At 40.3% G+C, this 26,490-nt stretch overlaps 1 protein-coding gene across 1 annotated transcript in view; it reads left to right on the top strand.

The window, feature by feature from the left end:
- Positions 1 to 26,490, top strand: part of ARHGEF26 (Rho guanine nucleotide exchange factor 26) — a 140,457-nt gene that overhangs the window by 56,423 nt on the left and 57,544 nt on the right. The window contains exons 7-9 of the mRNA XM_061193533.1: positions 17,358 to 17,510; positions 20,378 to 20,507; positions 24,434 to 24,508. Coding sequence (XP_061049516.1) covers positions 17,358 to 17,510; positions 20,378 to 20,507; positions 24,434 to 24,508 — 358 coding nt within the window. The remainder of the gene's footprint in view (positions 1 to 17,357; positions 17,511 to 20,377; positions 20,508 to 24,433; positions 24,509 to 26,490) is intronic.

The following is a 26,490-nucleotide window of genomic DNA, read 5'->3' as shown; positions in this document are numbered from 1 at the left end:
CGATTGGAGAAAGAGAGCAGTCATGGTGGTGACCCTTTTTACCTAGAATGCCCTATGTTCATCAACTTTCCAAGGAAATGAAATCCTTCCCTCTTCTTTTTCTCTTGTTTATCTTCAAGCCAACCTTAAAAGACAAAAAAGTATAAGGAATTAATATACGGAAACCTGAAGATTTATAAAAGAAAAGCAAACCTTAATAAAATTATATTTTTCAAAGGTCTTGAATTCTTTTAAAATTCCTAGAGATAAATTCTGCATACTTTTTTTATAAAGCTGACTGCCTCCGATTTATTTAGCGTATCACTGATTCATAATAATAATAAAAGCTACAAATGATCTTTTGTTTCAGAAACGCCTTCTCATGGAGTAATTTGCTATCGCTGAATTATGATTTTTCAGTTTGCCCCCCCCAAAAGAAAGTATTTATGCTGTATGTTTTGTTTCAGAAAGGAGCCAATGGGGATTTATTTTACATAGCTAAAAGCTAAGGACAGCCCTTGGAAAAGGTACTACTGTTTAATAGAAAGGTGTATAAAACCACTTAGAAACTGTAAAGCACTATACAATGTCTAGTTAAGCTGTCAGGTATAATAACAGATAACAATTCTGTAGGTGAAATTTACGCTGGTCTTGTTAACACAGGTGCCCAGGCATTTTCAATTTCTAGAGAAAACTAGAGAAGCTGCTGACAACTGGAGCAGTCACATGCCTCAGCAGGACTTGGATCCTGCAGTCCAGCTCTCCAGTAGCATGTCCCTTCCCTCCTACAGGTGTAGCCGCTCGCATTCCTTTTAAACTAGAGACCATCACCTTGTGAAGCGGTCACAGTGCAGCTCTGCCTTGAGTAAACCACAAGTAGGCAGTTTCTTTCGTCTTTCTCAAGTTCCTGCAGCTAGCTGGTAGCCTGCCCTGCTTCTGTGGCGGAAAGTAAGTGAGGATGGTTGGGAGCTACTCTTTGGTGAAGTGACCAAAAGCAAGTGTATATGTATCTTGGTGAAAGTCTAGATTAGCTTTTGATAGTCGTTTCCACAACTGTGAAGATGTCAATTAAAAAAAAAAAAAGAGGGAAAACTAGAGAATGACAGACTCCCGGCAGACTGTAAGTGGTCACCTCTCTACAATCCAGCCACTGTGTATCCTGGTGAATGACAGTTGTGGTGGTCTAGTGTCAGCATTCTTAACAAGCAATAAAAGAAGGTTCTGCAGTGACATTGTGCATCTGCAGGATGTAGGTGGGTGCAGGCAGTAGGCTGGCTTTATAAAATGTCTCAGAGAGCTGGTTAGGAAGGAACCAAGAGGAGGAGTGCATCGTGGGCTTTTCTTACAGGCAATTGTGTGGTTAGAAGCCAGCAGTTAGAGATTTGGTTTGGACAGCTGGGTCTCATTGATGGTTCAGAGGAAGTGGGTGACGGGACCAGAGTTTTTAGAAGGGGTTTTGGTAAGTTCTTTAAAAGTGGATTGAAACAAGGAAAAAAAAAAAAGAGATGGAGAATACCATGGAGAGCAAAATACCATTGCAAAAGATGTGTGTTTGGGGACCAGGGTTTTGGTAGAGAAATAAGAGAAGGAAGGGGTACGGGTATAAAACAGAACACAAACATTGGTGAAATGTGACTGCTTATGGTTTATAGGTTACTGACTGGCAGCAGGCAATGTAGATTTAAGAAGTACACATGCTATAGAAATTTTTTAAGGGAATAGATAATGTATTTTGCAATCCTAAATTCACTGTTATTAAAGATAGTTAAAGTCTGCCAGCATCTTGATTGTGGTCAAATGCAAGGTAAGAGTTTTGGATCATTTTGACTCTTCTGAACTCAGTTGCATCATTGATGCTCTTTGAAAGCCTTATGGGAGGATGTAAAAAAAAAAACCTTTCTTAGCTTTCTATAAATGAACCCATTACTCACCCTTACGAGGGAGTCTATATGGTGAGGAGGCAGAAGGCTGACAGTTGTCACTTGGATTGAAGGCGTGAGCAGTGGGGCAGGGCTGCTTTGGTGTGGACACGCTGTCTCCCGTTCCCTGGTGTGACTGGGAGATTCTGGCTGGATTCCTCCCCACCGCTGCCCCACTGACCCTACAAAGATGCTTCACATTCCCACATCTCTCAGCCCTTTGGATCCACTGAGTAGTTTCAGATTGCGTTCCTGGGGGCCTGGAATTCCCTGAAGGCACTTTAGGGTCAGCCAAGTTGGGTGTTGGTCCAAACAACTGGACTCTGGGCCTCCTGACCTGGCCTGAACCAGAACAACTCTCGTTTATTTAAATCTTGGGACTTTTCATAAGTGTCACTTGAAAAGAGAAGAAACACACACAGAATCTGCTCTCTGGGAAAGTAGGAAAAGAGAGGAGAGGTCTATACATGAACAGAATGCATGGATATCAACTTGTTCCCCTTCTGTCCATTTTCCAGCTGCTGCCCTTTTTATTAAAAGAGCTTTATTGAGAGAATGATTCACATGCCATACAAATAACCCATTTAAGTTGTATAATTTGGTGGGTTTTAGTATATTCATAGATTGAACAAACATCACCACAATCAACTTTATGTTTTCATCACCTCAAAAAGAGACACTGCACCCATTAGTGCTCACTCCCCATTTCCCCCCAAACTTCTCCAGCTCTAGGCAACCACCAGCCCACTTTCTGTTTCTATGGGTTTAGCTATTCTGGACATGGCATATTAATGGAATCATATAATATGCGATCTTTTATGACTAGCTTTTTTCACCTAACATAAAATTTTTAAGGTTCATCCATGTTGTAACACATATAAGTCCTTCCTTTTATTGCTGAGTAATACTGCATTGTATGGATATACCACATGTTATGTATCCATTCATCAGTTGATGGACATTGGGCTATTTCTCCTTTTGGCTGTTATATTTTATGCTGCTACGAACATTTGTACACAGGTTTTTGTGTGAACATACTTTTTCATTTCTCTTGGGTATACACCTAGGAGTGGGATTGCTGGGTCATATGGTAACTCTGTGTTTAACATTTTGAGGAACTGCCAGCCTCCTCTTCTCTTAAGTGGATCACGTGTGTAGACTTGTGGTTGGCCTCCTTTGCCTTCTTCTTTGCACTTCAGTTCAGCCTTCAGCCCTACGTCCTGTTCTTCACCCTGCTACCTCTAGGTTACTTTCCTAAAATGGAAGAAACTTCTGTGGTTCTCTATTACTTAAGGAAGGAATTGAAACTACCTGAACGTGGCAGTCCGAGTTCCTCGGACGTGGCAGTCTAGGTCCTGGCTACATTTATAATTCATCCTCTAGTAATTTCTCAGTTTTTTATTTCACAAAATTTTATTTCCTTGCCTTCGTTTCAGCAAAAACATAAATTAAGTTGTTATAACAAAGATTTTCACATATTTTATTTTTCTTTTAATTTCAGTGATCTAAAGATGCGCTGTCCTATGTGGCAGCCACTAGCCTTATGTGGCTATTGAGCACTTGAAATGTGGTTTGTCCAAACTGAGATGGGCTATAAGTGTAAAATATACACTGACTCCAAGACTTAATATGAAAAAAATGTAAAATATCTCATTAATAATTTTTATATTGATCATATTTTGAAAAGATAATGTTTTTACTGTATTGGTAAATAAATTATTAGAATTAACTTCACCTGTTTTTTGTTTTTGTTTTTAACTTTTTTTAATGTTACTACTAGAAAATTTTAAATTACTTTTGTGGCTCACATATGTGATTCATATTTCTATCTGATAGTGCTAATCTAAACAATTATAAAGTAAAATGTCATTATATTCAAAGTATACACAATTTTAATATATTAATATTATCATTAAAATGTGTATTAAACTGAGATGCAAATTTTTGAATTATTTATCATAGTTTCAGTAAAAATTGTTTTCTTCTAAAACATTTACACTTACCTATTTAAGTTAAAAAGCAAGCTGTGGGCTTCCCTGGTGGCGCAGTGGTTGAGAATCTGCCTGCCAACACAGGGGACACGGGTTCGAGCCCTGGTCTGGGAAGATCCCACATGCCGCGGAGCAGCTAAGCCCGTGCGCTACAACTACTGAGCCTGCGCTCTAGAGCCCGTGAACCACAGCTACTGAAGCCCACGCACCTAGAGCCCGTGCTCTGCAACAAGAGGAGCCACCGCAGTGAGAAGCCCGAGCACAGCAGCGAAGACCCAATGCAGCCAAAAATAAATAAATTAATTAAAAAAAAAAAGCAAGCTGTAACTAATAATGGATTTCAAACTCTGAGATTTTTGAGGAAGTAATGTCTATGGGATGAAATGGGCAAAAGTCATATTGCACAGGGTTGGAATGAATCAGACCTCTTCATAAGGAAGTGACCTTCATGATAATGAAGGGAAAGAGAAATGACTGTGGTAGGATGTAAAATCGATGAGATGGATATTGAACTCTATAATTGTGAGTGGACTTTTTTTTTTTTTTCCAGATGTACACCTTCAGATTCTTTTCCGTTACAGGTTATGGCAAGATATTGAATATAGTTTCCTGTGCTATACAGTAAATCCTTGTTGTTTATTTTCTATATAGTGGTATCTGTTAATCCCATACTCCTACTTTATCCCTCCCCCTCTCCTTTCCCCTTTGGTAACTGTAAGTTTGTTTTCTAAACAATCTAAAAAAATAACACGAATCAACTTATTTACAAAACAGAAACAGACTCACAGGCATAGAAAGCAAACTTATGGTTAGAAGACTTTTTAAAAAAAATTTAATAAGATATAATTAAATTCTCAAATAATTAGAAATTCAGCTTTATTTAAACTATTTTGACTGAAAGCCAGTGGCTCTTAAACTTCTTTGTGTCGTGGACCCCTTTGAAAGTGTAGCATGAACAAGTCCATCACCACATTCCCTGGGCATAACCTGCTAGTTCCTATCTTTCTTTTTTTTTTTTTAACATCTTTATTGGAGTATAATTGCTTTATAATGGTGTGTTAGTTTCTGCTGTGTAACAAAGCGAATCAGCTATATGTATACATATGTCCCCATATCCCCTCCGTCTTGCATCTCCCTCCCCCCCATCTTCCTTGGTATGTACCACTCCTGCCCCCACCCTCCTCTTCTCCTTCCTGGTGGTCACCTAATGTGAAAATCTCTTGCCTTTTTAGAGTGTCTTTTGGAGGACTTAAAAGAGAAAGTGTTTTGTTCTGTTTTTCGTCAGTGGTGTTGATAGCTATTTGTGCCAGCTTCCAGCGGGGCCCCAAGGGAGCTGAACAAGGAGGGGTTCACCTCCATAGGAACTAGATTATAAATGCTACGAAGGCAGGGATTTTTGTTGTAATTGCCTTGGGCTGTGTGTTCTGTGTGCCTAGAATAGAGCCTGGTACATAGTAGGTGTTCCGTTAGTAGTCACTGAATGAATGAGTAGGGGAGAGAGCTGGGTCTGGAACCTCCAGCTTTCTAAAGTTGGGCCCATAAGAATCAGGACGCCTGCATGCAGACAGTGGATGTTGGATACTGGGGAGGAAACAGGAGGTTAGAAGAAGGAGAGGTTTAAAACAGATTAAGGGGATGTATTAGTTTCCTATTGCTGCTGTCACAAACTACTCCAGACTAAGTGATTTAAAACAATACAAATTTTTTCTCTTGTAATTCTGAAGGTCAGCAGTCTTAAGTCAGTTTCACTGGGCTAACATCAAGGTGTCGTCAGGGCTGGTTCCTCCTGGAGGCTCTAGGGGAAAATTTGTTACTGAGCCTTTTCTAGCTTCCAGACGTCACCTGCATCCCTTGGCTTTTGACCATTTCTTGCATCTCCAAGGCCAACTGCATCATGCCTTCTTTCCTCTCTGATTTCTGCTTCCATCCTTAAATCTTCTCTCTGATTCTGACCTTCCTGCCTCTGACCCTTGTGATTACATTGAACCCACCTAGATAATCCAGGATGCCTTCATCACATCTGCAGGGTCCCTTTGACCACGGAAGGTAGCATATTCACAGGACGTGGACATGTTTGGAGGCCATTACTTAGCCTACCAAAGGAGACTCTAAAAATAAACATGGTGCCCTTTGTGTTTTTGCCAAGTGTGTCTGGGCCTTGCCTGACTTAAAGCCTCTTAATTGACATGACTTCTTCCTCACAATGAGTAGGAGGCCAAGGCTAAGAACAGTGTTTATATGTTCCACCACTTCTCGACAGCATATTGTCAGTTTGCTTTGGTCTGTTGCTTTCCCACTCACCAAGGAGGTACCAACACATAGGCCCTATAAAGGACTGAGCTGATCCTCCTCTAATTTTGTCATTGATAAGTACCTATTACAGTTTTTAAGAAGTTGATGAGGAAGTGCATACCTGTGACTTTGAACGATTCGGTGTATGGCAGGATGGTATTACACCTGCCCACCCAGACTTAACTGATGGAAATATAGGAGCTAGACTTGCTGTCCTTGAACAGAGTGAACTGCAAAAGCAAGAAAGCCAACTGACCTTAAGAACCTGCTGTATAAAAAAATAAATAAATAAAATTAAATTAAAAAAAAAAGAAAAAAGGAAGCCAACTGGCTTTATTTAAAAGACATGTGGATTGTATAAATTCACACAGGAGGGAAAGGCATTTTCTTGCACCTTAAGTAATAATTAATGTTGACGAGCATGTACCAGGTGCCAGACCATGTTCTAACTACTTAACATTTTTTAATTCATTTAGTCATCATGAGAACCACATGAAGTCATACCATTATTGTTCCCACTTTATAAATGAGGAAATAGGGCGTGGAAACGTTAAGTAGCCTAAGGGTACATGGCTAGCAGAAGAGGAGGTCGGGATTTGAACCCAAGCCATCTGGCTCCAGAGCCTGCACTCTTAACCAGTATCCTGTATACATCTTCCAGCAGTGTGATGTAATGGTACACGATAGCCTTGCTGTAGTAGGTACAGTGCAAAATGGACTTTAGCTGGAAGTGTATTTACTTACAGGTATTGTTATCTAATAGAGGTTACTCATGAGATAAGAGGTCACATATAGCTGATGTTGGAGGAAAGCATAAAGGTTGAGAGAAAGAAAGTAGAAAGCCTGGTCTTTGATATTGGGGAGGTGATTTGGAGGTTTAATAATTGCACGTGCTCCCTTTTCCTGCCTTCGTGCTCCCTTACCATTGGCCTGTAGGATCTGTTCCCCTCTTCCCGGCATGGTTCCGGCTTCCCCGTGTTGCCAGTGGTCTTTCTTGAGCTGATTACTGCGTGCGGCGGGACTGATGGTTGACCCAGTCTTCTCTGCTCGGTTCCTTTCGTTTTCATAAATGAAAAAACAAATTTATTATTATCCCAAATCCACTTAAAACCCGGATAAGAACTTGTTTACCCCATAGATCCTATTCTTTGGCTACTTTGCCAACCTGTGCTAATAACCATCTAAAAAGAAAGTATTTTTAAAATCCTCGATGAAAGGTGAAGGAGAGGGTTGTGTGAAAAGGGGCAGACTGGAGCCAGCTGCTGATAAACTGGAGCAGGTTTGAAACATGTCAGCGAAGACATGGAATTCTTTTTCCCCCGTGCAGACAAGCATCCTTTTTCTTAGGAGATTATGGCTTAGGAAACCAACCTCTAGAGTTTTTCAAAATTCTGTGTCCTGGTTCCTTTTTCTTCTTGATGAAGCTGATGGGAGCCGTAGAAACCATTTCCTCCTTTTAGGAAGACAACTTTTGGGGGCATATTTAATAAAGAAAAACCAAGATGCCAAGATCTGGGGCTTATTTTAAATGTTACTCTTCCTTGTGGATTGAATTCTGACTTGAAATACTAAGGGTGCCTCCTAAAAAGGATCTGGAAATAGTGCCTGAAGGCAAACATGTTCTTCTCTGTGCTGATTTTATTCCAGAATGACCAATTCATAATAGGAAAGGGGGCTTCAGCATGAAAAGATGTCATTGTTTTATTTGACTTTGTTCCAACGTTCTGTAAATTCATTCTCAGTGCTGTTTCCAAGCAGCAACCAAGAATCCACGTTTTCTGGGTTTGTTTGTAATTGATAATTTATCCTCCAACTGCGTCCACCAAAGGCTCAAGTCTACTTGCAGTAAATGACACGTGCACAGTGCATCTGTCTGAGTGGGAAATAGGAGACAAGGCAAGGACGAAGGGACTCAGCATTGCCAGCCAGCTCTCCTGCTGGAGCTACTACGAGTGAGGGTTAAACACAGCAACACCCTTCCAGGCAGCAAAGAGGAAAGGGTCACAGAATTGGTTATGTAACTGTCATCTAATAAAAGGAAACAGTTCCTCAGAAAGTCATAAATCTTTTCTAGGTTTGGAGTTTTCAAAGAATTTTGGTCAGGCAGTGGATTAGCAAAACTATTCTTGAGGTTACAGCCCTGTGTCTTGGATGCTGTTTCAGGAACATAAACACCCACCTGCCATACTTGCCAAGCAGCAGGGCCATTTGGCATGGCCTCACCCCAGCTCACCCACCTCGTGAGGACCCTGATAATTTAACTCATGCCTGGCAGATCCATGTTTTATATTATCACTGTTCCTCTCCTTGGAAGACAGTACTTTAACAGTGGGGCAAGGAGGAATAATAGGTACCTGGTATTGATTCAGTCAACACGTTTATAGAGTCCTCATTCTTTATTAGGTCCTGGAAATCTAGTGATGAACCAGGCATACTCGGTCTTGGTCTTCACAGTCATATATAAAATCGGGGGTGGAGGTGTGTGATTTTCTTTTAGATGGAAATGTATAGTTGTGCTCAAATTTAAAGAAAACATAATTAAAAACTGCAAAACTGTCCATAAAAACTCAGAGCATCCCAGGCCCATGCATACACAAGCTTTCTTCTCTTCTCAGGACATTTTTTTTTTTTTTTGCGAGGGCTTTCTCTAGTTGTGGCAAGTGGGGGCCACTCTTCATCACGGTGCGCGGGCCTCTCACTATCACGGCCTCTCTTGTAGCGGAGCACAGGCTCCAGACGCGCAGGCTCAGCAGTTGTGGCTCACGGGCCCAGTTGCTCCGCGGCATGTGGGATCTTCCCAGACCAGGGCTCGAACCCGTGTCCCCTGCATTGGCAGGCAGATTCTCAACCGCTGCGCCACCAGGGAAGCCCTCAGGACATTTTGATAAGAGTGCTGGCACATGCTTCCTGTCATTCATTCATTAGAGTGTTATCTTCATTTCTGGGAGAAATTAAAATGTGGATGAGTGCATGAGTAGTGCTGAAACAAAAGAATCAAGTATGCAGAAGGTTACCATGGGAACAAGACCCTTTTCCTCCAGCTTCTGTGAAGTAGATTCATATGATAAGTACTTTAAATTCTCATTTTTAAGCAAAAACTTGGTCTAATGATATTAAAATTGCAAGAACTTTAAACATACTGTTTTTCTATATTTGCATGGTCCTGTTTCTGTTCCCTCTAGCATGTATGTGATCAGTGAGAGGGAGCACTAAGCAAATGGGAGCCTTAACCGATGCAGGGGAGTCTCCAGGGCACTTGGTTCTGTATTCCCTCCATGCCCCTCCCTTCCCCGGCCCCCAGCTCCACCTTTCTTCTTTGGGATTTGCTGGGTGCCCTGAACTGAAAGCATCTATGGGGAGCTGTATTTAAACCTAGCAGGCTCTGTGTTGTGTGGTATTAAGGGTAAGAAAACCCTTCGTTTATCTCTTCACCCCAGTCCCTTCCGTCATATGTCCAGGTTGATTTTAAAGGTTTTGATAGGATGATAAGAATCTTTTAACAAAAACCATCCTAGAGATTTCAGGGATCAAACAGTAGCTCTCAGGATGGGAATGACGGCTACCAGAACATTTTTGTTGAGAACGTTTCTTCTCACATTCCCATTTTTTAAAAAAAATTATTAGCACCTTTAATTATTATTCATCCATTTATTTATTTATTTATTTATTTATTTTTGGCTGTGTTGGGTCTTCGTTTCTGTGCGAGGGCTTTCTCTAGTTGTGGCGAGTGGAGGCCACTCTTCATCGCGGTGCGCGGGCCTCTCACTATCACGGCCTCTCTTGTTGCGGAGCGCAGGCTCAGCAGTTGTGGCTCACGGGCCCAGTTGCTCCGCGGCATGTGGGATCTTCCCAGACCAGGGCTCGAACCCGTGTCCCCTGCATTGGCAGGCAGATTCTCAACCACTGCGCCACCAGGGAAGCCCACATTCCCATTTTTAATTCAACCCTTATTCCTTTATTATCAACCCAGAGAGAAAATTTCAGAAAACACTAAAATGGAATGGGAGAAGATGTACAGTCTGCTGGGGAGGAAACCCTGTGAGACCTTTACCAGATCAGGGTGTAGGGTATTCTCATTGAGAAGCAACAGCCCTGTATTTCTGTTGAATTAACAGATTTCCTATCAGTGTGAGTCTGGGGAAGGATTCATAGATGAGCTTCATCTTGTTCATCACTGATCTTGATTGATTGATGATGGCTGCCTGGAGTACAGATTCTGCGTGTGGGCAAAGCGCCACCATCAGTGATGCCTGCCGTGGCTTAGTGGTGTTACACTTGCCATGCGTTTGCTCTTCCTGATCTAATGTATTAAAAGAAATTGAGGCTTTACTGTCAACGTGACCACCAAAACAAACAAAGCAAAGCAAAACAAACCCCAAAAAAACAAACAAAAATCCAACAAACCCAAACAAATAAGCCCCAAATCTCACTTATCCACAGCAGAATAGAATTTCATTTTGGTAGAGAACAGAATGTTCTGTCGTTGCTCTGTTAGGAAAGTATTTCCAGCAGCACATAGTTTGCTGCCACTTATCTGGAATATTTCTTTGTTTAGTGAAGATATTTTATTATATAACAGCAATTTAGACATGTGAAACCTGCCTGGTATGTTACATGTCTCCAGCATAAGTGAATATGACCCTCTCTGGTGGGATACTGCAGCCACTTAGATTGACAGCTCTTTCGAGTGAGGAAGGTATCCAGGAATGATCTGAGTTTGCTTTAGGCAGATGGATATTAATGAAGGAAAAGTACCTTGAAAGGATGCCATTCCGAGAAAGGCACAGGACAGCGCTGATTATAACCAGAGCCCTGCTTTCTGTGCTTCTCCAGCTAGAGCGCTCAGTGCTGAGCTTCTTAGTGGCCTGGAATCCTCCCTAAATCAGGTGAGGGAGGGGCCGGTCTGGTAGGGTTTTCAGTAAGTGCAGCTGGCATTGAAGAAACGTGGGCTGAACTGGGTCTCATTTTAGTGACCCTACTGGACAGGATTGTAAAAGCTTGTGCTGGGAGTTCGTTGTCTTCATTGGTGACCTTCACTGTGCCTCGAATAGCTCTGGGAACTCCGTTTGTGGTCAGTAAATAAATACTGATTTGGTTTACCAGTGAGTAAAACAAGGTAGAGCCTGACTTCTTTGCAGGGGTTACATTCTTGGTAAAATAGCAGCAGAACAAAATTCCTTGAACGGGTTCCATCTTCATAACTTTCTTTAATTTGTTTAGAACACAAATTCGATGTATTCACCCATCAAATATTTGGCTGTCTTTTGTATTCCAGGTGCTATGGCCAGGTCCCGAGCATAGAGTGTTGAACGAAACAGACATGACCTCTGTCCTCTAGCCCTTGCTAAGAGAGACAAAGGTAAACAAAATCGTAATATAATTAATTATGATCATAGTAGGTACACCAAAGGAAAAACGCAGAGGTTTATTAAGACATAAAATAAGGGTGCCTAACCCAGCCCAGAAGGGTCAGGGAAAGCTTCCTGGAAGAGGCGAACTTTAATCTGAGACTTGAAGAATGAGTGGGGCAAAGGGGAGGGCAGCAGGGAACAGGGAGGGCTAAGATGATGACTCCCAGAGGGTTTCACCTGGCACCCATAAAACAGTATTTGTTCATGCTGTGTGGATGGGGATCAGAACACATTGCTGGCCGCCACCCTCCTGGAGGCTGCACCTAGGGAGGCTATCAACTCTTCTGCTGTCTTGCACATCTTGCCATGGGATAAATCTCCTGTGAAAGTCTTCACTATGTTGATGTGTGTAAATTATTTGCTGAGATAGTTAAACAGTTGGTCTTTTTGGAAAGTAATATATTTCTTCTTCAGTTCCAGCTGTTATTAGCCTTCTTTCTGGATGTCTAGGTTGAGGGCTGGCCAGTAGTAACACAGCAGTGGGCACCTGCGAGCAGAGGCTACAGTAGGTGTAGTAGTTCAAGCACAGGCTCTGGACTCAGAAAGCCTCTGGCTCTGGGTTCAGACTGAGGCTTAGTTGTTTCAAGTTTTGACTTAAGTACTCTTAGCCTTGGTTTTCTTATGGGTTTATTGGCCGTCTCATAAAGTCGGCTTGAGGATTAAATTAGATGAGGCAGTGCGTGAGAAGCCCTGGGCTTGGTACAGTGACTGGCGGTCATGATTACCAATTGTTTGCTCCTTGACATCCACCGAAGCACGTCATCCTGTGCTAGGCACATGGGAAGAAATTTTGTTGGCTGACTGATGAAACCAGATTTGTCGTCTGCATTAAATAAGTTTTAATCTCTTCTATAGTTGGGCGGATTTACTGTACCGTCTTCAAGAGCTCTCAGGAATGCTCATCCCTGACATGCCAATGACATTACCAGTTGAATTTTAAGAAGACTGTTAGTAATGGTATGGGGACATTTAGCATCAATCTGTAGGTCTTTTCGGCCTACTACGGAAGGGAGAAAGTGGTGCTCGCAAAAGTATATGTGCTGAGTGTATCAGAAGCTGCTACATCACTGTTGACTTTGTTTTTTCCCTGAAAAGGCAGTGCCACCTTTGACCATCACTTGATAAAGCAACCACAAAAAGCCTAAAGAATATCCAGTCCCTGCAGCTCTAGGAAATATTAGAGGAGAGGTTACAGGCCTTGAGCAAGCTCCTCAAACATGGCTGTGTAGTTCTCATCTTGAAGTCCCCACCTCCTGCGAGGCTGCCCTTGTGTTTCTTGGTGGTCTGACCTTTCTCTGCATAGCCAAGGAGCTCACCCGGGCAGGCTGCAGTCATTTGCAGTGCTCATGTGAAGTATGGGTGTGATTAGGTGGAGGGAGAAGAAGCAAGAAGTAAGCAGTTAATTTTCCTCTGGACATGTCAAATAGACAGCATCTGTGAGAATTCAGAGCCACCGGATGCTGGTGATGGTGAGTCAACAGTCAAACAGGGCTAACCTGGGTTTCTGGTTAAGAGGCAGTGCTTCCAGGAGGCCTTTCCTGGTCCATCAGAGGTTTCTCAAAATCTAGACGTTAGCGATGACATTAGAATTTTGGTGGGGAAAAAAAAAGAAAGGTTGTGTAACATGATTGGTTGTAAAACATGATCATTTTGGTAATGCTACAGAGAGGAAATAATGAAGGTATTGTGCCAGAAAAAAAAAAATTCATTGGGCTGAAGTAGATTTCCATTAAAAAGTTATCCTTCAAGTAAGCCAAATTGCTTCACAGACTCATTCAAGTTTCATCTAGGGAACCAGAATGCTTTTCTTTTTGCTTCAGATTTCATTTGGATCTCCAGCTTTCTTGGTTATTGAAATAATACCTCATTCTTTAGTAATACTTTCTTGGCCTGTTTGTAGCTCAGCGCACTTAGTAAAATATGCAAATTTGCCAAAAATAACCAATATAATTTAACATAGAAAGCTTTGGATTATGTTTTAATTATGCCAGTGTCTAAATAAAAGATGGGTGGCTTCATTTATATTATATTAAAATAAGTAGCATAGATATTTCATTAGTGTTTTGTTTTTAATCTTGTACTTTGGCAAACCTTCTATAGTGATAAATGAATTTTCCTTTTCATTGGGAAAAGCCAAGTTACTGTTGTTTTTGGTCATGTAGTTGCATTCCTCAGACTGTAACAGTTAGCTGAAGACAAGAAATTGGAAGAGATCTTTGCCTCTAAGATATTTATTTCCTAGATTTACATGATAATGACCGTATGAATGGTTTCTTATTTTTTCCATTTTCTTTGAACATTTTCTTAAACGACACTTGAAGCTAAAAGAAATTACAAATATTTTGCATTTATATGAAAACCAGCTAAAAATGAACTTGTCCTGATTACATACTACCTAGAATTCCTGTGGCTCTGAATTCTCACACATGTATATTTTCAGGGAAAGTTAAACTCTTTTCTTCTTGCTTCTCCCCCTTCCTCCTAAGTCCCTGTCTACATGAATGGTTTCATGACCCACCTTGATGCCCAGCTAGAAACTTTGACTAGAAACCACAATGTCTTCCTTGACTTTTCCATCTAATGAGTTTCTCTATTCTGTTAACTTTCCCACCAAATTATTACCCTAATGTGTCCTCCCTTTTTGATTTCCCACTGCCAAGGCTTTATTTTCACTTGCCCAGATTAGCATCTCACTGGCCTGCTTATGGTCTGTCTCTCCCCACTTCTGTCTCAATTGTCTCAGTCTGATTGGATGGCTTCAGCATCTCCAGTAGGTTCTCCTTATCCATAGCATAGATTAAGCCCACGTTCCTCAGTAGACAGTGAAACCTTTATAGTCTAGCTCTGACCCGCTTGCTTTGCAGCCCTCGTTCTCTGCCCCTGTTCCTCCTGTGGTTGACACCTCGCCTCTCTGAACCCCACAGTTTTCCCAACGAGATTCACGCCTGTGCCCACGTTGTGTCCCTGCCTGCAGTGCTCTGCCCCCCTTCTCCCCGTATTGCCATCCTCATCCCTGATGACTCCTCACACCTTTCCTCAACTCACGCCGCCAGTCACCCTGCCCTGCGCTTTTCACTGTATGTTGCTGTTAATAAGTCCTGTATCGCAATTAATTGGTTCCATGCCTCCCATGGGCCACTCACCTCTGAGTGTCAGGAGGTAAAGGATCATTTCTTACTCCACCTTCATTTAAGGAAATAATCTTTCCTTGGCATGTAACTCAGCTTATTCTGTATTAGTTCTTGGTTTTATACTATCATTTCTTGATATACACTGTTAGTGGCAGAGTCAGAGAGCTTGAAAATCCACCTGTGGATATATATCCCAAAGATTTGAAAACAGCAACTCAAACAGATACTTGTATGGGAATGTTAACAGGAGCATTATTCACAATATCCAAAAGGTGGAAACAACCCAAGTGTTCATCAACAGATGAATAGATAAACAAATTATGGTATGTACCTACAATGGAATATTATTCAGTCATAAAGAGGAAAAAGTTCTGGTATATCCCTTCACATGAATTAACCTAGGAAACATTATACTAAGTGAAATAAGCCAGACAAAAAGTACAAATATTGTATGATTCCAGAAATATCTAGAATAGGCAGATTCATAGAGATAGAAAGTAGATTAGAGGTTATCAGGGGCTGGGGAGAGGGGGAAATGGGGGATTACTGCTTAATGGGTAGAGCATTTCTGATTGGGGTGAGGAAAGTATTTTGGAAATAGTGATGATGGTTGCACAATATTGTGAATGTAATTAAAGCCATTGAAAATGGTTAAAATGTATATTTTACCAGAATGAAAAATATATAGTTCATATAATTTAAAAAAAGATACTGCCACCAGCACCCTTATGCGTATATGTTCCAACATGTAGTTAGTTATATACAGGCATTTTTTTCTTCCTATATCATTTATGTTTATCATTCTTACCTTCTTAATATATCATAAATTTCTGGAAGTCAGGGACCAGTCTAGATAGAAAATATTCTTTAAGAAACATGGTTTTTGTTTGTATAGGGTTTGAAGTTGGATGTTTTTGAAATTCTGAAACTTTTTGGAGAGGGTTTGACATTTTATTTGAATCTTAATAAACTCAGAGTGACAAAGTGACATGAAGTCACTGACTGAGTTTTGAAACATAGATGTGTTTTTCTGACCTGCTGTCTAGGAACTGTGTGTATGAACCCTGATCCCATTGGGTGGAAAGCCAAATAGTCCAGCAAAGTGTGCTTTCAGTTGCTCCTCTTGCTGTTTTAAACAAGGGGCTTGGATGATGCGGCCATGTGGGTGGGAACCGTATTGATTATTTTCCCTAAGTCCCTTTTAAAGGCAATAAAAATGTAGGTGTTTACCCAGAATATAAATAAATTTATTCTTCTAGGAAGTTAAAATGCATTTCTTTGTCTTTTAAGCTCCCATGGAGACTTTTAAAAATAGAATAGATAATGATGACAAGCTAATACAATTTACATTAAAATGAGTTTAATGTACATGTAAATTTATAAAAATAAGACCTCTTAATTCTTTTATTTGAGTGCCAGGATTTTCTTTGAAAAGAACTGAGATATAAATGAGAAAATGTTAGCCTGTGTTTACTATTAATCATCTCATATAAATTTCTGTTGTCTCATTCACTGTGTGCCTTGAATTTTATATTATGGAGTCCACCCAGAAAACTGGTAAGGAGCAATGATGTGCTAAATGCTAAAGGGCTTATGGAAAACTAACCTTCCCTTGTACTACTATTCCAGAAGTCAACATTAGGCATTATTGTTGGTTTCACCTTCATCACACTTTTAAAGAAAATGCTCTAGTCTTGTGTGATAGTTATTTCTATCAAGATTTTCCTGCCGCTCTGAACTTGCTCAGTAAGTGTGCTCTAGGGAAGTTCCCAATTTTTAGTGTGCATTCACAGCATCGGGCAATCTTGATAAAATGCAGGTTCAGATTGGGGGAGGTAGGTGGTGAGATTCTGCATTTCTGATGAGCCATTAAATGATACCAATGTTGCTGGTCACTGGACCACATTTTGAGCAAGAACCCTCTGTTTCAAATATCTGAGTTGATGTTCTGTTAAAATTGGATGCAATCTAAGGTTGCCAGAAAAAAGTACAAGACAGCTAAGATGTCCTATGCAATATTTGCACATGGTCGTATTAAAAAATTATCCATTGTTTATCTGAAATTTAATTTTAACTGGACTAGACACAATACACGTGTACAAGTGCACACAACACACACACACACTGGCAACTCTAAATCGCAATCTTCAATCATATACGAAGTCATTTAAATGTCATGTATTAGATTTAAATGATATGATTATTTTTAGTTTGAGAGAAAGGACACAGAACTAGGTTTGTTTCACACCTATTTTTTAGGCGCTAACTTAGGTGTTTTGCTCATATGCTTTTCAATACAGTAAAATGTGTAAGCATGAAGCCTGCCCCCCTCCTAGTATCTAGGGAATTCTTGAAAAATAGTGAAATCTGTGCATTCTAAAATATACCTGAAAGCACAGAAATGCCCTGGATTATTAATGTTTTAAGCCAACCATACGAAGTAATAAGGTGTTTATATGATAGATTTAAATTTAGACTGTTTTATAGTTTTTTTCTTGTATTTTTTGGTACCGAGTACTGTTGATATTTTCAAATACTATTATACTGTACGTATAATAGTATTACATGAGGATGATCTGTTGTCTATTAAAGCACACAGAAGAAAGTGTAAATGATTTTCTTTGTTTTTTTCAGATTCTTTACAGAGTTGGAAGCAAGACATCAGAATAATATCTTCATAGATGATATAAGTGACATTGTGGAAAAACACACAGCATCCACATTTGACCCATATGTGAAATACTGCACAAATGAAGTCTACCAACAGCGGACACTACAAAAATTGTTGTAAGCAATATTGAATGTTATCGTTTTAATTATCTAATCTTGTTTTAATTAGGTCACATAGATTGAAATTAATGGATCTCTTAAATTATATTTAGAAATGCCTCCTGATGATCTATTTTCCAGGGAGAAATTTTTAAGAGGATTGCTTTTAGGGTGAGGGCATTTGATTAGAAAAATCCAGTTTGTGGAGAATTTTGTCTCTAAAGCAATTATGAAATTATAGTTTGTTGCTGTTTTCCTTGTTTCTTTTTTTTTTTTTAATTGCTGCAAGACACGGGGTTGGGGGTGGGAGGGTTGGTGATCAGTGATTATCATTCTAAACGGTGAAAAGATTGTTCTCTAAGCTGTTATCTGGCCATTAAGTAGCATGAGGCCAAGATGGAGCTTTTGAGTACCTTGAACTAGTGCCTAGGAGCCAAAGCTTTCTCAAGTATCCTAATCTTCCTCCATTCAAATGACAACTCTGTTCAGTTGTTTATAGGAATTGCTGATTTTCCCCCTCTAGGTGGTTAGGGGTAAGGAGAGCAGGGGAAGGTCTGAAGGAAGGCAGTTTTTAAAAAAAGTTCTTAAAGGCTTTAACTATGAAACAAAAAATAATTAAACTTTAAATTTCCCCCCATACTTTTTCCCTTTGTCTATTTAGGTTACTGAGCATTTTGTGATGTATATGCTATCTCTATCCTTAAAAGAGTCAACAATGGCTCAGTAATGTCTATATTGCTTTCTTGCCGGGGTCGGGGGCTTGTTTATCACAAGGGGCTATCTATTTGGCAGTGCACTTGTACATTGCTGTAAACTCAGTTTGAGGGCTGATTGGCTGTTATCATTCTCCTCCCCTCCTGTGAGTCCCCTCCTGTGTGGCATTTATGACGGCAGCATGGAACCCAGGTCAGTTTCTATGCAATGTGTGAGACCCTATGGTGAGGATCACCTCATGGCTGCTTGGAGAAACAGCCCCCAAGTTGGTGAGAAGGGCTGATTATGCCCCTTCCCCCTCCACATTCTCATTAAAATCTCGTACAGGCAGGGTGGAAAACCCACAGCTGCCAACCCCAAAGGAGGCTATTAGTACAAAGCAGGGTTTGTAGGCAGTCCTGACATTTTGTCCTAGATTAGTCTTTGTTGTGGAAACTGCCCTGTACATTGTAGCATGTTTAGCAGCATCTCTGGCCCCTGCCCACAAGATGCTGACAGCACCATGACACCCCAGTGGTGATAAACAAAAATATCTCCAGACATTGCCCGATATCCCTTGCAGGGGTGGGGGATGGAGAATCACAGCCCTCACTTTCCCTAAACTCCCCTCCATCCCCCATGGGAACTGCTGATGTAAAGGTTACTCTGTAACTGTTGGAAAATCCAAGTTACATGTGTGAAAACAAAGCCTGGAATTAGAGCTAAATTTCACTTTGTTTTGCAGGATTTAAAAAAATGCGAATAGGTACTGCTGTACTTTATGTCACTCTTTAAAAATAAAGGTTTTATTTAAATTAGCTCAATGATATCATCATTGGAGCTTTCACATGGAAATTAGTAGCTGTGTTTTCAGAAGCTTTGTTGCAGTTGATGTAAATTTACATTTAAGGCTGTGACTTTTCAACTTCAGTTGCCCTTTGGAATCTGAAAACCAACAAACAAACAATGCCCAGGGTGCATCCTAGACTGTTTCATCAGAATCTTTGGAGGTCGGGGAGGCCTGGGGCCTAAGTAATTTAAATATGCAACTGGTTTAGAATTTGCTTCTTTTTTTAACTTCCTAAAAATCTTTTCAAAGCTAGCAGGAAACCTAAAACTCCTCAATTTAAGAAAATGAGATTAAAACCTTTCTGTGTTCTTTCTTTTACTTTGTTCTTCTGGGTATTTCCTAATTTATTTCTAGCAGCCTGGAACCCAGTCATCCAAGTTTCAAAGTGTATTTTTTTAAAAAAGGTTACAATTGCCACTACCCTGCTTCTTGGCCTTCCCTCCACCCCTCAACATGGGATTACAGGGGGATTACAGAATCCAGGGCCATTGCCTCCCCCCGTCCTCCTCACAAGTCACCCTGGAACTCCTCAGAGCTCCCTTGGGGGTGAAGTGAGGTGACAGGGTGAGAGATGCAGTGTCAGGGACCCACTGAAAGTCAGAAGACCTCGGTTTGACTGCTGTCTTTACTGAATACTAGATCTTTTATTTGGCAAGTTGGGGACCTTTCTGAGGCTCCATTCTTCCTGGAATCCCCTCTTGGCCTTCCCTGAAAGTTATAGGGTGGTTCCACATGAGATCCTTTATGTCGGTGTATCTTGCTAAATTCTGTAAAAATGTTCTGGCAGTATTAACACTGTTCTAATGTCACTGGGAGAGGAGGAATATTCTGGCTGGCATGATCAGAAGGTTTTCTGTCTTAGAAGCTTTGAAAAAGTCCAAAAGCCTCCTAGTAAGTAAATCCAGTCTGACATTTCTTTCTTAGATTATTATCTCGGGCTAGAGAAGTGGCTTAAAACATGTGTTATCTTTTAAATGGAATGTTTATAGATTGTCAGATATGAGTTCTAGTGTGTATACTAATTTATAATGTATACATTCACCATTTTGATACCATTGCTTCTTCATTAGTTTACTTTCTACTTCTAAAAATTTCTAGCCCATACATTTTCATCTTATTGTTCATATTGTTACCTTAAATTTATATCTTATATTCAGTCTTGACTGTAAAAGGCAGATAAGCCATCCATGTCTCTCTATGTAATCATGTGTTTATGTTGTTTCTATATTTAAAAATCATTGATAATATATGAATTTATCACAATATTTTATTATACATTTTTTGCTTCTTAACTTGAAGGGGAAGTATTTTGAAGTTTTGTCTTTTCTTTGTTTTTCCTCAGAGCCACCAACCCATCTTTTAAGGAAGTTTTGTCCCGAATCGAGTCCCACGAAGACTGTAGGAACTTACCCATGATCTCTTTTCTCATTCTCCCCATGCAGAGGGTGACCCGCCTTCCCCTGCTGATGGATGTAAGATGTGACCTGGTGTCTCTTTCCTCTGTGGATAGCTGTGCTGCCGCAAGTCCGATTAAGAAAATTATTCTTACCCCACTTAAATTATATCCCTTCTATAAAATCCCTCAATTAAGTGAGAAGGTGCTATTTGGTTGGAAAGTCCCACCTGTGTCTAATATCTTTGGAAATTATCTTCAATTTAGGCTTGTGGGGTCACTCTGAAGAAGTTAGATTATCCCTCATTTACTTAACATTTTTTGAAATGGGAAGAATATTGACTTCTTGAAGTCAAGAGTCCCGGATTCCTTTTCCGGCTGAGCCACTAGGCCTGTGACCTTGGGCAAGTCACTTAATCTCTTTGGGCCTCAGTTTCCTCTGGTTGACCACTAAGATCCCTTCCCTGTCACATTCCAAGATGATGAGGTGCTTCCATTTCACACAGGAAGGAGGTCCTCTACAGCATCACAGGGCATAAACCTGCCCTATTTTCCATTGCTCAGAATGAGTGAGGAAAGTCCAGGCATCCATCTTATCTTAGGAAACATGCATGAAGAAAACAAGTATGTGATTTTGAATAGTGGTAAGATGTGGCTGGGGGAAGAGTTGAGACTGCCAAGTGGGAAGCACAGCTGGGAGGACAGCCAGACGGTAGCTCAGGAGGGCTGCACACTGGCTGGGCTGCAACTGCAGGGGCATCCGTGAGAGAACGAGGTGGCCCGACATGACTGCCATCCAGCTAGAGGGGCAAAGAGTGTCTTTTTTTTTTTTTTTAATTGAAGTATAGTTGATTTACAATATTGTGTTAGTTTCAGGTGTACAGCAAAGTGATTCAGTTTTATACATATATATTTTTTCAGATTATTTTCCATTATAGGTTATTATAAGATATATACTGTGTTATACAGTAACTCCTTGTTGCTTATCTATTTAATATATAGTAGTATGTATCTGTTAATTCCAACTCCTAATTTATCCCTCCCCTGCCTTCCTTTCCACTTTGGTAACTATAAGTTTGTTTTCTGTGTCTGTGAGTCCTTCGTTTTGTATATAGATTCATTTGTATTATTTTTTAGATTCCACCTATGTGATATCATGTAGTATTTATCTTTCTCTGTCAGACTTACTTCACTTAGTATGATAATCTCTAGGTCCATTCATGTTGCTGCAAATGGCATTATTTCATCCTTTTTTATGGCTGAGTAATATTCCATTTTATGTATCACATCTTCTTAAACCAGTCGTCTGTTGATGGGCATTTGGGTTGCTTCCATGTCTTGGCTATTGTAAATAGTGCTGCTGTGAATATCGGGATGCATGTATCTTCTTGAATTAAGAGTTTTTGTCTTTTCTGGATATATGCCCAGGAGTGGGATTGCTGGATCATATGGTAGCTCAAAGAGTATCTTTTTGATCAAATTAAAATATTTTGGCATAGTTCTACTTTACAATGGATAATATTAATATAATGTCAGTTTTGACATACTTGCTTTTTACAAGTCAAAATACAGGGTAAAAATAAAGCAAAAAATTACAATCGAGTAAGATTACAAAATAAATTCCATTTTCTCGATTCCATTATAAATTCTAAGAGCTAGTCTAAAGAAGCACTGAAGTTTAGAAACGAGTGAAAGCGTGTGATCATGGTCACTTTGCTGGCTCTGCTGCACGGTGAGGGGAAGGCTCAGCTGTCATTTCAGAATTCACAGCACCTGCTGCGCTCCAAGGCCACCTCAGTCTACTCCCTTTACACCCTTCCTTGTCCGTTCCCTGTGATTTAGGAACTTCTCTCCTTGTAAATATTGGGAAACTTGCAGTTTTGCGAATCTAGCTCTGATTTTTTAAAAATCAATATTTTCATGTCTAAGAATAGAATGAAGCCAGGTTATCAAAACTAAATTTTGGCTCTAAAAAGGTTTATTTCCTGTGCCTAATAAGACTTTTCTAGAAATAATGAAACTTCGACACATACAGGAAAATATTAATTTTCAAACTTTACTATTTTTTAACAAGAAATGGTTGTTTTCTAAATGTAACATTTCTAGTAATGTTATGAATTTTCAGGATTCTTTCTTTTTCTTCTTCTGAAAACCCGTTTTAGCCGAGTTTCCTTAGATTCTGTATATTCTGTGATCTCAGCCTTTTTAAATATTCTCTCCCTTTGTGATTCTGAGGAAATTGCTTAGATAGATTGGGACTCACAAAATCTAATATGCATGTTGTAGGTACCATGTTGGAGGTTTATGCCATGATTGCCCAGTAAGCTCTAAACTTTTTGGGGTCAGAGACCGTTTTGAGATTGTGAGTAAAGCTGTAGTCATTCTCCCTAGAAAATTCACAGTGTGCAAAATTTTACCTAAAATTGAAGTGTGCAAAGAAACTATGGACTCAGGATGCCTGCTCCCAGAGACAAAGACTAGTATTTTTCAAACTGCTTTTGTACCCATTAGTGGGTCATGAAATTGATTTTTGAATCATGAGCAGTGTTTTTAAAAAATGAATATAGAATAGAACATGTGGTATATGATATATAATCGTTCATAAAGTGGTTAAATATTATTTCATAAAAAACTTGTTTCATTTTTATGTGCATGTCTGCTGGTTGCAGTGTAAAAGTATTTCTCGCAGTGGGTCATAGTCAAAAAATTTTGAGAACCATTAATATAAATCCATCGATGGTACACTCTATGCTTCTCACATATCACTCGTAACAATCCTGACACCTGACTTTTGGATTTATAGATTTGGTGCTCGTCTGCATTTAAGGTATCAGTGGTTTGCTAGTTCCTAATATCTTCCACCTCTGCTGGATGCCTGTTGCCCTAATCTGTTTCCCATGTGTGAGAATCTGGCCACCTGGGCAGAATCTAAATGTACCTAAAACATGGTCTCTTCAGTGTTAACTTCATTTGGAGATTTAGTTAAGCTTGTTAATTGAGGTGAACATTTTTAACAGTTGAAATGGTTCTGTTGGCTTTGAATGGGTATAGTTTCAAAAGTTTTACATAATTCAGTATACCTTCAGTTGACCTTCTTTGAACTCAATTTTACCATTGCAAAAATAGCAGTGTAAACATATCAAGGGAAAATCCAGCAGCCGTTTTTTTTTTTTTTTAACCAGGATTCTTTATTTATTTATGGCTGTGTTGGGTCTTCGTTTCTGTGCGAGGGCTTTCTCCAGTTGCGGCAAGTGGGGGCCACTCTTCATCGCGGTGCGCGGGCCTCTCACCATCGCGGCCTCTCTTGTTGCGGAGCACAGGCTCCAGACGCGCAGGCTCAGCAGTTGTGGCTCACGGGCCTAGCTGCTCCGCGGCACGTGGGATCCTCCCAGACCAGGGCTCGAACCCGTGTCCCCTGCGTTGGCAGGCAGATTCTCAACCACTGCGCCACCAAGGAAGCCCAGCAGCAGCCGTTTTTTGGATCCTTTTATTCACATTATATCATCTACAAATATAATAAGCTCTAATAATAATGATGATGATGGTGATCATTAATTTTGTCATTCATTGAGAGCCTACTGTATGCCAGGTATTCATAAAGAACTTTACATGCATTATCATTTAACTTTTGTAACAACCTTGTGATGTAATTGCATTATCCCAATTTTACAGATGAGGAAACTGAGGCTTATAGAGGCAGGGTAGGTGACTTGCCCAAGGTCAAGTAGCTAGTAAGGAGCAGATCTGGAATTTGAAACCAGGTTTACCCATCTCTGAAGTCTATCCTCTTATTTAACTATCCTCTGGATTAACATGGATCCTGTGCTTTTAAAGACTATTTCCTAGTTTTGTAATCGGATTTTAATGTCATCTTCAGACTCATCCATAGTATTGTGTTCAGCATTGTTAAGTTTGCTACAAGTAAGACTCTATGACTGGACGTTGGTTTTGTTTTACTTAGTACAATAAATCAGTTGATTTTGTTCTTCTTTTACTTGATTGCAGACTATCTGTCAAAAGACACCTAAGGACTCTTCAAAGTATGAAGTCTGCAAAAGGGCCTTAAAGGAAGTAAGCAAGGTAAGTGTTGAGGGGCTCATTACACAGTAATGGGATCACCCATTCAGATCCCTCTGAAGAGAACATGTCTGAGTTGGATGCTGAAAACTGGTAGATTCTCATAGCCATTTGCACACCATTCTTTAGGTAGCTGAAAAACAAAGCAATGTTTGCTGTACTCAGATGAAACGGGTGTTTTTACTGTTTCAGGCAGTCTTGTCATAAGGGCCTTTAGATATCTCATTTTCTTTTGGTGTCTGAATTCAGTAAGTGTTTATTGAGTATCCACTACAGTGCCAGGGACGATGCCAGCCCCTGAAAATATGGGGATGAATAAGACATCGGTGGTTACTGCCCTCGTGGAATGTGCTGTGTAAAGGGGAAGGCAGATATTAAATAAGAATTACAGTAAAGGATGATGAGTGACGTAAGAGGGAAGAACATAGTAATGTTGAAGCTGAAGCCTGAAGCAAGAGTAGCTGTTGAATTCTCCAAATTCTATAAACATGTTCCCAAAGACAGGAACGTGCTTATAGAATTTGGAGAACTAGAATGTTCTTCATGTGGCGAGAGCCCAGTCCGGGAGAGAGAGCACTGAGGAACCATGTTAGGGAATTGTGGACCTTATCCTAGGATGCTGTGGAAGCTATAAATTCATGTGCTGTGAAGGTGACAGTGGGGATGAGCCCCAGTGATGAGGCCTTTGTAGTTGATGAGGCTACAGATGATAGGGGCCTGTACTGATGTGATAGTAAGATGGAGAGAAGCAAACCTACAGCACTGGGGAGGTAGGCATGGAGAGTGTTTGGGTGGGCATATTTGCGGACAGAAATCAAGGAAAATAGTCTCTGGCTTGTGCAACCAGTTGGATGCTCTTGTTTATCTCTACAGTAGGAACAGAGGGAGAAGCTGATGAGTTCCATTTAGAATGTGTCGGAACTGAGATTCCTATAGAACATCCAAGTCAGGAGCTCAGTGGAGAGACTTGAATTGGAGACGTGGATTTGTGGATCGTCAGCCTAGGGATGGTTTTCGAAGCTGAGAGAATGGATGAAAGTACCCAGGAGTGTGTATAATAAGAAGAGTAGTTAGTGAGTCTGAAGTGCAACTGTGAAGAACACCGGACTTCATCTTGTTTAGGGAAAAGGAACCAACAGAGGAGACTTGAAAAACAGAACAAAATGTACCAAAGAAGGAGGAAAACTTAATAAATGGTCTGGCAAATGACATGTAATTTGGTGGAAGGAAGGTCAGCCCCGTTGGGTGCTCCTGAAAGACAAAGTGGGATAATGATTGATGCGTTCACTGGGTTTATTTATCATCAGGTGGGTTGTGTCCTTGCAGAAGTGGGTGTGGAAGCCAGATTGGAGTGTGTTGAGGGATGAGTGGGAGGTGGGAACATGCAGCCAGCTAGTGTAGCTGTTTCAACAGTCAGGCTGAGGGTAAAAAGACAAAAAGAGAGCTGTAGTTGAAAGGGAAGTGAAGGAGGGTCTTTTTTTGTTTAAAGATTAGAGAAATGTGGGTATGTTTAAATGCTAATAGGAATATTTAGCTGCGAGAAAGCAATCGAAGTTATGGGAATCAATGGGGATACGGCCCAGGGAAGCAAAGCTCACGATCGCATCAGAAGCATCCTAAATATCTCGAAGCTGCACGTTACTTCTGAGTTTGGTACATCTTTGTACCACTTTATTGTGAAGCACTTTTTGTTTCAATCAACTTTGACTTGACTCTATTTTACTTTTCCTTGCCAATAATAACTACAAAATCATGGGTTTTATGAGCTGGTTGTTTCTTTTTTTATATATATATATTTTTTTATTGGAGTATAATTGCTTTACAATGTAGTGTTAGTTTCTGCTGTACGATGAAGTGAATCAGCTATATGTATACACGTATCCCCTCCCTCTTAGACCCCCCAATCCCACCCATCTAGGTCATCGCAGACCACTGAGCTGAGCTCCCTGTGCTATACAGCAGGTTCCTACTAGCTATCTATTTTA

Source organism: Eubalaena glacialis, chromosome 6 (genome assembly GCF_028564815.1).
Source record: "Eubalaena glacialis isolate mEubGla1 chromosome 6, mEubGla1.1.hap2.+ XY, whole genome shotgun sequence".
Lineage (NCBI taxonomy): Eukaryota > Metazoa > Chordata > Mammalia > Artiodactyla > Balaenidae > Eubalaena > Eubalaena glacialis.
Note: the sequence above shows the minus strand (reverse complement) of the source record. Positions and strands in the feature narration are given on the sequence as shown.